This window comes from Podarcis tiliguerta (genome assembly GCF_965153285.1).
Source record: "Podarcis tiliguerta genome assembly, chromosome: 5".
NCBI classification, from domain to species: domain Eukaryota; kingdom Metazoa; phylum Chordata; class Lepidosauria; order Squamata; family Lacertidae; genus Podarcis; species Podarcis tiliguerta.
Window position 1 is genome coordinate 92,178,950 of NC_139538.1, and position 16,407 is coordinate 92,195,356.

The 16,407-nt window shown below is 44.4% G+C and overlaps 1 protein-coding gene across 2 annotated transcripts in view; it reads right to left on the reverse strand.

Annotated features, from left to right (window-relative positions):
• VWF (von Willebrand factor) overlaps nucleotides 1-16,407 on the reverse strand; it is a 157,937-nt gene that overhangs the window by 12,551 nt on the left and 128,979 nt on the right. Inside the window, exons 44-48 of one of the 2 annotated variants that reach the window (XM_083440694.1) lie at nucleotides 14,848-14,958; nucleotides 13,777-13,960; nucleotides 10,563-10,603; nucleotides 5,174-5,290; nucleotides 1,345-1,443 (exon numbers count right to left, since the gene is read on the reverse strand). In XM_083440694.1, coding sequence (XP_083296820.1) covers nucleotides 1,345-1,443; nucleotides 5,174-5,290; nucleotides 10,563-10,603; nucleotides 13,777-13,960; nucleotides 14,848-14,958 — 552 coding nt within the window. Of the gene's footprint in view, nucleotides 1-1,344; nucleotides 1,444-5,173; nucleotides 5,291-8,067; nucleotides 9,153-10,524; nucleotides 10,604-13,776; nucleotides 13,961-14,847; nucleotides 14,959-16,407 lie in introns of those variants that run through there. The other variant, XM_083440695.1, reaches the window with a different exon arrangement.

Consider the following 16,407-nt stretch of genomic DNA (forward strand, 5'->3'; position numbering starts at 1 on the left):
TCGTTCAGCCTGGACACTGAGGTCCAGCTCCGAGGGCCTTCTGGTGGTTCCCTCACTGTGAGAAGTGAGGTTACAGGAAACCAGGCAGAGGGCCTCCTCAGTAGTGGCACCCTCCCTGTGGAACGCCCTCCCATCAGATGTCAAAGAGAAAAACAACTATCTGATTTTTAGAAGATATTTGAAGGCAACCCTGTTTAGGGAAGTTTTTAATGGTCGATGTTTTATTGTGTTTTTAAATATTCTGCTGGGAGCCGCCCGGAGTGGCTGGGGAAACCCAGCCAGATGGGCAGGGTATAAATAAATTATTATTATTATTATTATTATTATTATTATTTCATGATGCTGAAAGCCAGACAGTCACTCAGGCATAGAGACAACCACTCCTAAGACAACCTTATGGGGAGCCATCTGTGGAAGTTGTGGCTCAACATCTGGGGGCATCCACAGATATATATGCAGTATACCTGAAGGAGCGTCTCCACCCTCATTGTTCAGCCCGGACACTGAGGTCAAGCTCTGAGGGCCTTCTGGTGGTTCCCTCCCTGCGAGAAGCCAAGTTACAGGGACCCAGGCAGACGGCCTTCTCCATAGTGGCACCCGCCCTGTGGAACGCCCTCCCATCAGATGTGAAGGAAATAAACATCTATCTGACTTTTAGAAGGCACCTGAAGGCATCCCTGTGCAGGGAAGTTTTTAATGTTTGAGATTTTTTTGTATTTTAATGTTTTGTTGGGAGCAGCCCAGAGTGGCTAGTAGGTGGCATATAAATAAAATAATCACCATCATTTTTTTGTGCATCTCCTGTTGCAAGATCCTTACAGTACAGTGGTACCTCTGGATGTGAACAGGATCCGTTCTGGAGCCCCGTTCGCATCCTGAAGAGAACGTAACACACAACTGCGCGTCTGCGGGTTGCATTTCTCCATTTCCGCAGATGCGCGTGTCATCATTTTGAGCGTCTGGGCATGCAGCGAAACCCAGAAGTAACGCACTCCGGGTCACCACAGAGCACAACCCGAAAATGCTTAACTTGAAGCGTATTCATCCCGTGGCATGACTGTAGTTGTCTAAGCACCTCTTAAGCAAAAGGGACTCTGTCCGGTGTGCCGCTGACACTCTATAAATAATATACAACAGTACTGCTACTGCTGCCACCAGGACACAAGGAACCAAACCGCTTGTTGTCTTCTCATCTGGAGCTTGAAATGGCAGGAAATGTTCCTGCAGAAGCCCCTTTCTTGTCAATGGAATATATGCTATATATATAATATATGTGGAATCTTCCAGACAAACTGCGTTCCCTCAGCGTTATAGTGGACCCAGTTTTAGGTGAAACCAACTCACCTTCAGGGAAATAATAGTTCTGTTCCTCAGCTGTATGGAACATGCAGATGGCAAGCATTTGCCGCAGCAGGAGCCAGAGACTTGTTCCATCCTGTAATTCTGCAAAGAAAAGAAAAAAGATGATTTCACTGAACCTCAGTCTTCATCGACATCAAATCAATCTGCTAAAGTGCAGTGGCACTGCCTCACTTCACGGCCATACTCGGCTATGGCAGTCCACTAGACTGAAGCCACAGCATCTGTAAGCCAGTGGGCATGTCATTCAGGAGACTGTCAAATCCATTGCATGTCGAGGTCCCCAAGCCACCCCCTAAATAAATCACAATTCACACAGAATCTTTTGTTTAAGGTTTTTGGCATAATTTTGGCCACAACTTTATTAAAATACAAACATGTGACTGGTTGCTTAAGCATTGGTTATGACTATCTGCCCCTACCCAGGGACAGAACTGACTTCCGGATTCCAGCGAAAGCCAGTAAGGGAAAACAATATTGGGGAGAGCATGGAGCGAGGCACCAGAACCTCAACCCTCCCCACATGCTCCCTGGGGCTTGCACGGCCCTAAGCCCCCTTCAGGGGTACGGACGAAAGAATGGCAAGCCCCTGGATTCCTTTAACGGAATTCCCTTTCCGCAGCAGCATTGGAGGGGCAGGCACAGCCAACCCTTACCCCTCCACCAACCAATTTTTAACCAATGCCTAACCGCAACCTTACAAGTTGTGACAATTTGCTACGCAGTGGGCAAAAACCAAATGGCACCAGGCAATCTGCCAAATGGACAAAATTCCTACCAGGCCCCTGCCCCAAAAGCAGACGACCCCATGACAGGCATAGCAAGGTCAAGCGCAACAGCCCTAAATTAGGGAGGGAGGGCGATCCGAAGCACGCAGCAAAAGAGACTGAAAAAACTGTGTGCCAAGAATATATAACCTTTGGGCCATCTGTCTAAATGGTAACATCAAAATTTCCCCAACAACCCAAATAGGCCCAATCACAGTCATGGCCATCCAGTAACCAAGAGAGGGTGTCCTGTTACACCCCACCGCAACACGTGCTCTCCATGATGGAGAAAACTCTTTCTCACACCAGTGGCTCATGTCCCTTGTGGGGAGACACCCCATATCATTATGTAATTATTGGGTTACAGATGACGATCGGTGGGAGGCAACTCTGTGCTGAAACACTTTTGCGTGTAAAATCAGATCCTCTTCAAGGAGGGTACGCATTGCGCTCGGGCCCCCAGGCATCTCCCACCTCCTGGTATGGGCAGGGCTATGCCCTGCTCAACTCTGGTTGGTCGTTTTGTGGTCACTTGGCCCCTAAAGCCAATTGCTTGGCTTGGGGGGTGGCCGCAAAACATTATTTAAGCCCTGCGTGATGTTTGCTGGACCTCTTTGCCTTCGCACAGTGGATTCCCCCGCCTGCCCACCCCTTTATCTGGTGCGTTAGCCTTGCTATGGAAGTTGTTGGTCGCCTGTTTTGCAATGGAGGCCTGGTAGGAACTTTTCCATCTGGCAGATTGGCAGAGCCATTTGGTTTTCGCCTACCGCGTAGCAATCGTCACAACTTTGTAAGGTTTGGCGGTTAGGCATTGGATCAGCAATGTGTGGGGTGGGGAGGGGCGGCCATCACCTGCCCCTCTAAGCTCAAGGGTATCCCATTAAAGAAATCATGGGTTGGCCTGGGTCTTGTCCTGGGGCTAGGGCCATACTAGGACCCCACGGGGGCGAGCTCAAGTTGATTCACATTGGTGGGGCTCCCTCTGGTGGTGTTTCACCCTTTTATCAGATTCCCCGTGATGTGGGTGGGAGTCTGATATACCGTATTTTTTGCTCTATAAGACTCACTTTTTCCCTCCTAAAAAGTAAGGGGAAATGTGTGTGCGTCTTATGGAGCGAATGCAGGCTGTGCAGCTATCCCAGAAGCCAGAACAGCAAGACGGATTGCTGCTTTCACTATGCAGCAATCCCTCTTGCTGTTCTGGCTTCTGAGATTCAGAATATTTTTTTTCTTGTTTTCCTCCTCCAAAAACTAGGTGCGTCTTGTGGTCTGGTGCGTCTTATAGAGCGAAAAATACGGTTGTTTGGATGATTCCAATGCCTAAACCAATACCACTCACATTCTGTATTCAATAAAGTTGTGGCCAAAATTTTGCCCAATAACTTAATCCCTAAAATCCCGTGTCAATTTCATTTTTGGGGGTGGTTGGGGGATCTCGAAGCGCAACTGTTCTGCAACAATAACCTGAGAGTCTGTCCTTAGAAGTTACACATTTGTCGTCATTTATAACAACACATACATAAATACTGTGTGCAATGTTGCTTTGGGGGAGATTGGCAAAGGTCTATTTTTATTCCTTCCCCCCTCTTCCTGTCCCCCCTCAATGATTTCATCATTTGATGAGGAGGGATTGGGCTCAGAGGAAGCATCCCTGGAGTCTAATCCCTCTTTTCAACAGCTGCTTTCAGGGATGGAGTGAATGTTAAGACCTCCCTTCATCTCCGAAGCAAGTCTTGTGGGAACAGAACTGGGCACAGAATAGGAAATCTATACTGAATGACGTTGAAGGGGTTCTGCCTTCACACAAAAACTAAATGAGCAAATCTGGATGGCAAAGGGCCTACATAAGAAAAATTACATTTTTTGAAATAATGGCTGTATTTCTAGCATGTAAAGATTTAAAGTGTCCAGTCCATCCAGGAACTCTTGAGAAATGTAGGGGTCCCTTGAAACCTTGGCTGCTGCTGCTGCTGCACATACACATGAAGTTTCTACCAGTATAAGCTGTGTTCTATGAACTGGTAAGTTAGGGAGAGAATTTCAGCAAGGTTCTGAGCCATTCATGCTCCAACCTAAAGTCCCTGCTAGTTTGGGATGCATCCACTATGAAAACAGTAATTTCAGGTACAGTGGTGCTCCGCAAGACGAATGCCTCGGAAGACGATAAACTCGCAAGACGAAAGAGTTTTCCATTTTCTGAGTTGCTTCGCAAGACGGATTTCCCTATGGGCTTGCTTCGCAAGACGAAACGTCTTGCGCCTTTTTTTTTTTTTAACTGCCAATGCATTCCTATGGGAAACCGTCAATACACAGTGGTGCTTCGCAAGACGAAAAAACTCGTAGAACGAAAAAACTCACAGAACGAATTAATTTCGTCTTGCGAGGCACCACTGTATTTAGAAATGTTTTCTTAAGTGATTTTAAACAGATCCTTTACCTAATTGCATGTGGAAATATGCAAAATGCGACTCTAACCAAGTTCAATAAAAAATAAGGCTCACACTAAACATGTAACAATATTCCGTTCTGAGCCAACCGGAGTGAGGGAACATGGAAAATTTAGGTAAGAATTGTGGCCGTGAAGAACGAAAAAGAGTATTGAAAATTATTTGGCAGCAGCTGTCAAGTGTACAGAAAGACCCTGATCTCATTATTATTATTATTATTTTACAGGTAGCATTAGAAACATTTAAAACTTTTTGCAGACCAAGCGCTTTAACTCCTACTTTTCTTTATGGCAAGGCTAAAAGGGCCTTCGGGTTCAAGTTTTTATTTACTTATTTTGTAAAAGTTGTATACCACTGATTGTTATTTTTAAAAGCCCTCACAGTAGTATGGAAATCAGTGATACTGTAAGAAAAAGGATGTAGTTAATTTATATGGTCCAGCCAACTCCTGTGGCACAAAATGCATGCTGCACATTTCCATGAATTTTGGTAGAGTTTGCGACTGTGAATGTGTGTCTTTTAACTGAGGTGCGAGGATAAAGTAGCTTTGAATATATCCTAGACCTTCAATATCAGCAGGGCCATAACACACTCTCTTACCTTGGGGCAAGGTTCACAGGTGATTTTTCCACATGTCAATTTATATTTCAAAAACAGTCCCCTCTGTAGACTGCACTGACAGCTGGTGCATTGATCCAACAGCACACGTTTCCCAGGCTGAAAGATGAGAACAAAACTGCAGTGTCAACTGATCATGCTTTCTCATCAGAAACATGAAGAATGGACCATTCTTAACCAGATGAAAAATAATAATAATAAAACCGTTCAGCCTCAAAACATATAATTTCCAAAAAAAGATATGAAAACTACTACTTTGCTGATGGTTCAAGCAAAAATGATAATAATATTAAGGTGTCCAGGGAATCTATTGGAAATGAACTATCAAGCAAATGTCCTTCTGCCTTTCCATTCAGCTCCCATTGTGGCATGAACTCCTTCCCCTTTCTCCAGCTGTGGTTACAATCCATTAGGTAAAGGGTAAAGGGACCCTGACCATTAGGTCCAGTCGTGGCCGACTCTGGGGTTGCGCTCTCATCTCGCTTTATTGGCCGAGGGAGCCGGCGTACGGCTTCCAGGTCATGTGGCCAGCATGACTGAGCCACTTCTGGCGAACCAGAGCAGCACACGGAAATGCCGTTTACCTTCCCACCGGAGTGGTACCTATTTATCTACTTGCACTTTGACGTGCTTTCGAACTGCTAGGTTGGCAGGAGCAGGGACCGAGCAATGGGAGCTCACCCCATCGCGGGGATTCGAACCGCTGACCTTCTGATTGGCAAGTCCTAGGCTCTGTGGTTTAACCCACAGCACCACCCGCGTCCCACATTACAATCCATTACTTGACAATAAATGCAACAAAGGACACACACTCAAGGAAATGATATGCCAATTATTACCAGACAAACCTATACTAGGCTCCTGATTATCCTGATCCCCTTCATCTGAATTCACAGCCCTATGTTTAAGACAGGGTCACATACACAGGATTGATTTATTAGATTCCTACATGAAGTAGGAGAATTTAATTTTTGCACTGGCTAAAGTTGCCACAGAAAATCTAAAATTACGTGACGAGATGGTTAGACAGTGTTCTCGAAACAACAAACATGAATCTGACCAAACTGCGGGTGGCAGTGGAAGACAGGAGTGCCTGGCGTGCTCTGGTCCATGGGGTCACGAAGAGTCGGACACGACTGAACGACTAAACAACAACAACAGGGTTGCTGGGAATTATATTCACAGAATCGACTCCAATGGTTCTCCATTCTTTTAGCTTGAATCATTTATTTAGAAAAAAAGAAGAAGTTTCTATGCTGCAACCTAGCAGCAAGGCAAAATTAAAAACCCATTAATATCCCATGTTTGGGGGAAAGCTGCCACCCAGATAAAATTGTTATATAATTTCTTCAGGGATTATTCCTGGACAGTAAAAGGTAAAGGTACTCCTGACCGTTAAGTCCAGCCGCGGACGACTCTGGGGTTGCGGCGCTCATCTCGCTTTATTGGCCGAGGGAGCCAGCATACAGCTTCCGACTCATGTGGCCAGCATGACTGAGCTGCTTCTGATGAAACCAGAGCAGCGCATGGAAACACCGTTTACCTTCCTGCCAGAGTGGTACCTATTTATCTACTTGCACTTTGACGTGCTTTCAAACTGCTAGGTTGGCAGGATCCTGGACAGTACAGCCCCATTAACAAGGAGATTACTGGGAGCTGGCAAATGCATATTATTATTATTATTATTTAAGTTTGTGAAATACACCTATGAAATGCTGCCTGAGAATCCTACAACATCTGCTAACACACTACTGGCCAATGCAAGCCGTAAAAGTCAGTATCAAGGCAAAGAGCACCCGGGTCTTCCTTAATCGCTCTGCTCAATAAAAGCCTGGGAAACCAGATGACTGTTGCAAGGCGATTCCATTTGGTAAGTCAAGCCACCTGGTTGGAAGTTTAAAGCAATTCAGAATGAACGCAGTTAAACCAAACTATGGGAGAATAAAGCTGGTAACTAGATACGAGGTGGAAATGTAAAGGGATTAAGGCAAAAACAAATGGCTCCAGTGATATAATGGCAACAGAAGACTCTGAACGTTGTTAATGGGGGCCAGTAGGGAGAGGTGAGGAAAGAAGAGAGGGGATTTTCCTTTAATGGAAAGTGAAATATGTACTTCAAGGGTGGTTAAAAATACATTTTTCAAGTCTGGGAAATGTAAGTGTGTGAGATACCAAGTCCTGCTTCCATGTTACTTCCAGCAGTACTTTATTGGATGAAGGCCAAACTCTCAGGAGAATGTCTAAATATTACAAATCACAGATTATGCATTTGGAGTTTCTTGGTTTTTTTCATGGGAAAACAGAAACCCTGGAGAAAAGCTGGGTGGATGTACTAAAGAAACACTAATGGGTTGAACTGAACTAGGAAGGGTGTTCTACAAAAAAAACAAAAAAACTTTTAATTAACACATGCACTTACTTTAAACTGCTGAGAGTTTTTGCAGAAAACAGGCTTTATCCTGTACAGTCCTATTTTTTAGTTTTGCAAAGTTTTAGTTTTTTGCACTTTTGTCCTGGACATTCCAACTGGCAAACGAAGACAGGACACAACTTTTAGAACAAACAAACAAAGCTGCAATCCTATACTGCCTTATCTAGGAATACATTCCAATGAATTCAGTAGGATTTTTTTCTGAGTGGACTTTCATGGAATTGCACTATAAACAGATAAATGCCCCTGAAGCAGTTATAATAATGAAGGACTAATACTGGGCCTTAGATAGAGCTAATAAGAATGATTAAAAAAATGTTTTCCTAGAATTCTCTCTCTCTCTACCACCCCCCCCCCCCCGCCGCCGCTTCCTTTTTCTGTCTTTCTCTATCCTATCCTAATTTGCCTTTCTCTGATTCCCTCTCTGGCTCTCTGGGCAAAGCTTTTGATGCCCTAATTAGATTTGTGGGCAATTGTATTCTTACTTAAAAACTGCTGCTGGGGCTCCAGATTGGATTGAAACATAATGAAGCACTTTTTGAACAATCAAACTGCTTCTCGGGCATCTTCTCTGTAATCCTTTTGGATTTTTTTGCTTTCAGAGTGAGCTTCCCTTTTCCACAGACATTCCCCCCATGGAGGAAAATGCTAATGTTGCAAGGAAAGTCCCTTGGTCTCAGTTCCTTTTCATGGTAATAAAAAGGTAAAGGGACCCCTGACCATTAGGTCCAGTCGTGACCAACTCTGGGGTTGCGGTGCTCATCAGCATGAGTAAGCCGCTTCTGGCGAACCAGAGCAGCGCACGGAAACGCCACTTACCTTCCCGCCACCTATTTATCTACTTGCACATTGACGTGCTTTCGAACTGCTAGGTTGGCAGGAGCAGGGACCGAGCAACGGGAGCTCACCCCATCGCGGGGATTCAAACCGCTGACCTTCTGATCGGCAAGTCCTAGGTTCTGTGGTTTAACCCACAGCGCCACCCGCGTCCCTTTTCATGGTAATAGGGGTAGCAAAATCAAACGGGGACATGCCACTCAAGTGCTTAGAAAGCCAGAGAAGAAGGAGAAAACCCAGAAGAGGAGATGAGAGTTTATTCCCTGGTCAATCAAAGGGAATAACTGTATGAAAAACTCTCCAATTTATGGTTCCACTTCTGGTGTGAGTAAAATGATCAAGGGTCTGGAAACAGAGGAACAATGGAGAGGGTTGGGTATGTTTAGCCTGGATAAGAGGAAATATGATAGCCATCTTTAGTTATGTAAAGGACTGTCCCATGGAAGATGGGAAAAGTTTATTTTCTCCTGCTCTGGAGGGTAGGACCCAAACCAATGGCTTCAAGTTACAAGAAAGGAGATTTTGGCTCAACATCAGGAAGAACATTCTGACAAGAAGAGCTGTCTGACAGTGGAAAAGACTCCCTCGGAAAGTGGTGGGCTCTCTTTCCTTGGAGGTTTTCGAAGCAGAGGTTATCTCAGTTATCTGTCATGTAAACTTTAATTAAGAATCCTGCAACTGTAGGGGGTTGGACTAGATGACCCTCAGGGTCCCTTCCAACTCTACAATTCTATATGTCAGTGATTCAAATAGCCTATGAAACCTTACGGTCTCTTGATGTTTATGACTCCGCATATTATTGGCTATTTTTATCGTGATTTTGTTAAGTAGAGCTTTTGTATATTATTGAAATTGTAAGAAGCAAGAAGCAGTGTAGACATTTAATTAATAAAGTAGTAAGACCAGTTATAAGTAGAGAATTCTCTCCCCCCAAATCAAAACCCCTCAAATGGACTTGCGACTCCCGCTCTGGTATAAAAATACGTGGAGTTTAGGACTAGCTGGGGAAATAATGCATAAATCACGTGTTGCCAAACACAGACATACAAGACTCTCCTTCACTGTCTTAACTGTACTCTGCTTACCTGATTTAAGCCTTTTCCAGATATTCTGTACTGCTTTTTTTGGGGGGGGGGTAATTATACTTCCGTTATTTTTATTGTATTACTTTGTTTGACTTACTTCAATAATTTTTAAAAGAGCGAGAGAATATAGAGCATGGAAGTAAAGCGCCCCCAGGCTGAATGTACTCAAAAAAATTGGTTGATGGCTCAGATCAAGGGAATGTAGAGGGAGAGAAACTATGAGGCTCATTTATACCATAAACCTATACAGGCGACTCCCCACTTGCCCAGGGGTTATGTCCCTGTGCACATGAACGAAACACACAGAAGCGGGGAGCACTGTGGCTCAGAAAGAGACTCTCCCCAGAGCCCAAAGATGATGTTGGGGAGGGTCTCCTCGTGAGTCAGAGGTGCAACAGGGCTTTGCTCAGCTGATGCGTGGGAATGAGGCTGCTGCTGTGCTACCCCACGTGTCAGCTCTTTGGCGGGGAGGCTAAGCAGCCTCAACAAAGACCTACTGCACCTCCAGCTTGTGATGAGACCCTTCACCTCCTCCTCAATCTAGCCATTCCTTTTGGGTCCATCCATCCTTTCTCTTCACCCTCCAGCCCACCCCTGTTCTTATACACACCTAGGAACCGCACATGTATGGAGCTACTGCTACCAATGTCTGTCCAACAAAAAGCTACTCCAAAACCAAGGAACAGGCTGCAGTTCTGATGTTCACCTGAAAACAGGATGGGACCCACTGGTGGTTCCTGTTGTGTAGATTGCATTGACCTAGATAGCCTGACCCAGTATGTTTCCTAGGTCCTTAACCCTGACATCTAGTTCTCTGTGCCAAAGAAATGTTTCACACCGACAAAATTCATTCTTCAGAGATCTGATGTTCAGGGTTACCACCTTGGTGAGAACTAAGCCTAAGATTTGTGGTTAAAGGTTTAAAACTGACGGAGAGAAATGAGAACATTTTCAAAACAGAGATCTCTTAACTCCCAAACTGAAGATGATTTCAAAAGTTGATTAGCTATTATCTTACCGCAAGAACGGTGCCATTGAAAACACAGCCACTTACAGGTTCTACAAGAGAAAATGGGTGTCCATTAGCATGAGTACCTTCAATGCAACCACAGGGATTATAATAATCTATATGCAGCCATAAAATTAAAAGACGCCTGCTTCTTGGGAGAAAAGCAATGACAAACCTAGACAGCATCTTAAACAGCAGAGACATCACCTTGCCAACAAAGGTCCGTATAGTTAAAGCTATGGTTTCCCCAGTAGTGATGTATGGAAGTGAGAGCTGGACCATAAAAAAGGCTGATCGCCGAAGAATTGATGCTTTTGGATTATGGTGCTGGAGGAGACTCTTGGGAGTCCCATGGACTGGAAGAAGATCAAACCTATCCATTCTGAAGGAAATCAGCCCTGAGTGCTCACTGGAAGGACAGATCCTGAAGCTGAGGCTCCAATACTTTGGCCCCTCATGAGAAGAGAAGACTCCCTGGAAAAGACCCTGATGTTGGGAAAGGTGGGGACAACAGAGGACAACAGGAGAAGGGGACAACAGAGGACGAGATGGTTGGATAGTGTTCTCGAAGCTATCAGCATCAGTCTGACCAAACTGCGGGAGGCAGTGGACGACAGAAGTGCCTGGCGTGCTCTGGTCCATGGGGTCACGAAGAGTCGGACATGACTAAATGACTAAACAACAACAACAAATTCTGCATTTCCATCGTGTCATCTGGAGCGCATTGTCACCCCTATTCAGATGGCATGCAGCCCTATTTCTCCTGTTCATCTCAAGCACATGTGGTTATGGCAATTCTTGACTGCAGTCATGGACGAGATGGGGCCACACTGCCCCTAAAGGATCAGGTTCATAGCTGGGGGTACTCCTGGATCTATTGCTGTCATGGTGGCTCCCATGACATAGGGTGCCTCCTGCCAGCTTTGGCGGATGCCCCAGCTCCACCCCATCAGGCTATCTGGGGCCTGGTAACCTCATTGCTGCATTGTGCTATACATGGGGCAAATAACAAATTTGTTCTGTATGATTCCCTCTGGGAGCAATGGAACATCAAGTCCTATTGCTCCCAGAGACTTGCTCTATCTGTGTTGAAAGTGCTGGCGGCAAGGAAGGAACATTTTAACATATGTGGTGGGAATGTAAAAAGGTGAAAAACTTCTGGGAAATGATATATAATGAGATGAAAAAAATGTTGAAATATACATTTATTAAGAAACCAGAAGCATTGCTACTGGGCATTGTAGCAGATGATATAAATAGAAAAGATTGTAAGCTGTTTTTATATGCAATGACGGCAGCAAGAATATTGTTGGCACAAAAATGGAAGCAAGAAGAATTACCAACGAAAGAAGATTGGAGGATGAAATTGATGGACTATGCTGAATTAGACAAATTAACAGGAAGGATTCGAAACCGGCAGGACCAGAGATTTACAGAAGATTGGTGTAAATTTACGGACTATTTGAAAAGTAATTGTGATTGCAAACATTTGTAGGCTTGCAAACATTTGCAAGGTTTGCAAGAAGTTTTGTGAGGTGAATAATCTGAATTATTGCATAACTGGACAAAAAGGAAGATGTTAGTTAAGATAATTAAAGGCAATATGAATTTAAGAAATGCAGAAGAAATGATAAAAATGGGGGATCATCAGAGGTGCTGATGGAAATCCAAAAAGATTGTATAAGATGTGAAAATTTGTGGTATGTACGATAATTAATATGCTTAAAAATGAATAAAAATTATTTTTAAAAAAGAAAGAAAAGAAAGTGCTGGTGGCCAGCTGCTCAGGCTGTGGGTAGCTGGATACCCTGTTTTTATTTAACTGGTTATTACCATTTCTCAATAGTTCTTTAAAAAATAAACAAATCCCTAGTGGTATACCATTTTAAAGGGGAGTGAAGAAGCAGAGGCAGCACACAGCCCTCAGACCACCTCATAATGGAACAGGCCACATTGAAGATTCTGAAATGGACCACTGAATTCCCAAGGAAGCAGAAACTGCTATATTATTTTGCGCAGCCCGTTTTTGCTTCCAAAACTGTTAGGCAACAAAATGGTGCCGTAAAGTGCTTAGTTAGTCGTGTTCTCCTCCAAGTAAAAACATCCTGGGGCAATGAATTCCACAAGGCAATTGTGTGTCCGAAAAGAAAAGTGCAAAAATAAAAAAAAAAGCAAAAGTGAGTGGGGCCTGAGGAGAAAAGTGGGAAAATGAGTGATGCCAGAGAGGAAAAAAGCATAAATAGCGGCATCAGTATGTTCTTGATCTCACACAAAAACAAAACAGAAAGTGAACTGTTGAGTTTGTAGCCCAAATCGTACAGCCCAAGCCAAATGCTTAACTTTGACTGTCGGACCACTTTTCCTCATAAGAAATACACAAGAACTACCAACTGTGGAAGAATGGCAGATGAAAATGATGGACTATATGGAGCTGGCTGGCCTTACTGGAAGAATCCGCGACCAGAAGGAAGAGGAATATCAAGAAGAGTGGAAGAAATTCAAAGACTATTTGAATAAATACAGTGGTGCCTCGCAAGATGAAATTAATTCGTTCTGCAAGTTTTTTTGTCTTGTGAATTTTTCGTCTTGCGAAGCACGGTTTCCCATAGGAAATGCATTGACGGTTTCCCATAGGAATGCATTGACGGTTTTAAGAAAAAGGCGCAAGAAGTTTTCGTCTTGCAAAGCAAGCCCATAGGGAAATTCGTCTTGTGAAGCAACTCAAAAAACAAAAAACTCTTTCGTCTTGTGAGTTTTTCGTCTTGAGAGGTACCACTGTACTGTGATATTAAAAATTAGAAATTACTTGAAAGTACCAAAATAGGCCTAGGACTAAATTAAGAGTTAATCAAATAAATAAGACCTAGAACCTTAAGAAAAGTTTACTTTAATTGGAATATTGTGTTTTAATAATGATATCAGAAAACTGCTACATTTAAATACAAGGAAATACAAATGGGAGGGCTCAGAGGATGTCCAAAATATGTTTATGAGGATAGAAATTTAAATAACTAATTAATTTGTGTTGTTTATGTATTTATTGGTACTTTGTTCTTATTTTCTTTTTTGTTTATATCTGTGATTTTTATTTTTATTTTCTTCTTCTTTTGTTGTGGTGCGTGTTATATTTGTAAGAAACTTAATAAAAATTATTTTTTTTTAAAAAAAAAGAAATACACAAGAAACTGGTGGTCCCTTTTTTGTGTGACAGACCATTCCGTACCACAGTGGCATGTAGGACAGCAGCCAGTTGTTCGGCCACAGTGCAGTTCGGTTCCAAAAGGGCAACTGGGTTGCTGTGCCTGAGCACACGAGACGTTCTTTGTCTGAATAAACACCTCCTCATTCACCCAGACGCATTCTCTGATGATGCATGGATCGGAGGGGGAAGGCCACTCAGAGCCAACCTGTAAAGGAAACATAGGAAAAGGACTTCTGTGGAATGAAGACCGCCTTCCTCTTTTAAAATGGAGGGAGAAATATGTCAAGGCAGTTGCCTTCTCCCATCCAAGCAAACTGGGGCGACCGTGTCAGCCAGCCCTTAGGCCAGGCATAGGCAAACTTGGCCCTCCAGACGTTTTGGGACTACAACTCCCATCATCCCTAGCTTACAGGACCAGTGGTCAGGGATGATGGGAGTTGTAGTCCCCAAACATCTGGAGGGCCAAGTTTGCCTATGCCTGCCTTAGGCCTTGCTATTGCTAAATGTCAAGCAGTAATTAGAAAACAGCTGCCAAGGATGCTATCAGGATGATGACACTTGATAGCGTTAATCTGCCTTGTATCACCAAAACCTGGCCGGGCAAAGGCAGAAAGAGGGTTAGTTTCTCAATTATGCACTTTGTGGCTTCTCAATGGGGTGCCACCACCATGTTCTTCTCTTTTTAGGAGTCCCAATTGTGTTTATATCTGGTGTTGAATGTATAACCCCTATGGCAGTGTTTCCCAACCTTGGGCCTCCTGCTGTTTTCGAACTACAATTCCCATCATCCCTGACCACTGGTCTTGCTAGCTGAGGATTATGGGAGTTGTAGTCCAAAAACAGCTGGAGGCCCAAGGTTGGGGAATGCTGCCCTATGGGACTCGCCAGCTGAGACCTAGTGCTGAGGTGCCCAAGGCTTTCAGGCCTTGTCAGGATCAGTGCAGGATTTTGCGGAGCTATCCCAACAGTTTAGACACTGAACAGTCACTACCCTTTAGTTGGTGTACTCTTGGACGAGGTCTAATTATGGTGATAGATAAGTGGGGGAAGACGTCAGCCGTGCCCTTTCCATGGTCCAACCAACAGACTGACCTCATGCCAATGGACATCTTCATCTCCCGGAGACCAGTGTGATACCTCGTCGCACATCGTCTTGAGACATTTCCCACAACATGCTCCTTCCTTGTTCTCATACTTATATCCCTGGGGGTGGGGGGTGGGAATGGAATAAAAGACATTCTGATTGTACAATAGAAACAAAGGTGAGTTAGAAATTAGTTTATTTCCTATCTGGGGTGGGGGGAAGGAATTGTCAATTACAGCTTACTCTCAGACATTAACTACAAAGTTAGCACACACAACTAGAAAGATAACTAACCCTAGTTAACCATTGGCAAACATTTTTTAAAAAATTTAAGCTGAGTTTTTTATTTAAGCTATACCTTACCTTCTGGCAAGCCCTGTGAGCAGATCCTTGCTCCCATTCTGCCCTGACAGCTATACCTGACGGGGTGGTTGTGTGTGCACCTGGGCAAGAGTAGGATCTGGCATGTCCATACTGATGTGCCTCCCCATTCTCCCCCTCCTTCCATGTCTGTCTCCCCCCCCCCCAGCTGCAGGTCTCCTCCAGCAGATCCCACCCCCCAGAAGTGACGTCGTAGAGCATTGGCATACAAACTAAGGCCCAGGGACTGGATCCGGCCCAATCGCCTTCTAAATCTGGCCTGTGGACAGTCCAGGAATCAGCATGTTTCTACATGACAAGAATGTGTCCTTTTATTTAAAATGCATCTCTGGGTTATTTGTTGGGCCTGGCTGGTGTTTTTACATGAGTAGAATGTGTGCTCTTATTTAAAATGCATCTCTGGGTTATTTGTGGGGCATAGGAATTCGTTCATTTTTTATTTATTTTTTCAAAATATAGTCCGGTCCACCACATGGTCTGAGGGACAGTGGACCGGCCTCCTGCTGAAAAAGTTTGCTGTCCCCTGACGAAGAACCTAATACCTCTTGCAAAGGAAGCAACCAGAGCAGTGAGCTGACCCTCCAATCCCCCCTGCTAAGGCTCTTCTGAAACCTCAGTAAATGCATCTACATTGAAATAACTTGCTATATCTGTGGGTTAAAGCCTCAGTGCCTAGGGCTTGCCGATCGAAAGGTCGGCGGTTCGAATCCCTGCGGCGGGGTGCGCTCCCGCTGTTCGGTCCCAGCGCCTGCCAACCTAGCAGTTCGAAAGCACTCCCGGGTGCAAGTAGATAAATAGGGACCGCTTACTAGCGGGAAGGTAAACGGCGTTTCCGTGTGCGGCTCTGGCTCGCCAGAGCAGCGATGTCACGCTGGCCACGTGACCCGGAAGTGTCTTCGGACAGCGCTGGCCCTTGGCCTCTTGAGTGAGATGGGCGCACAACCCTAGAGTCTGTCAAGACTGGCCCGTACGGGCAGGGGTACCTTTACCTTTACCTTTATATACATATTCAGCCATTTTCCCAGAGCCATCCAGATTTTTAACCCAGGTACTTCTAGGTGCCTATTCTGTATCTTGGTTTCACTGTGTTTGCCATATCCTGCTACATGCCACATTCTTATTAACCATTCATTCTTTATATTATCTTCATATGATCTACCTCAAGGATCACCTCTACCCTTATGAAC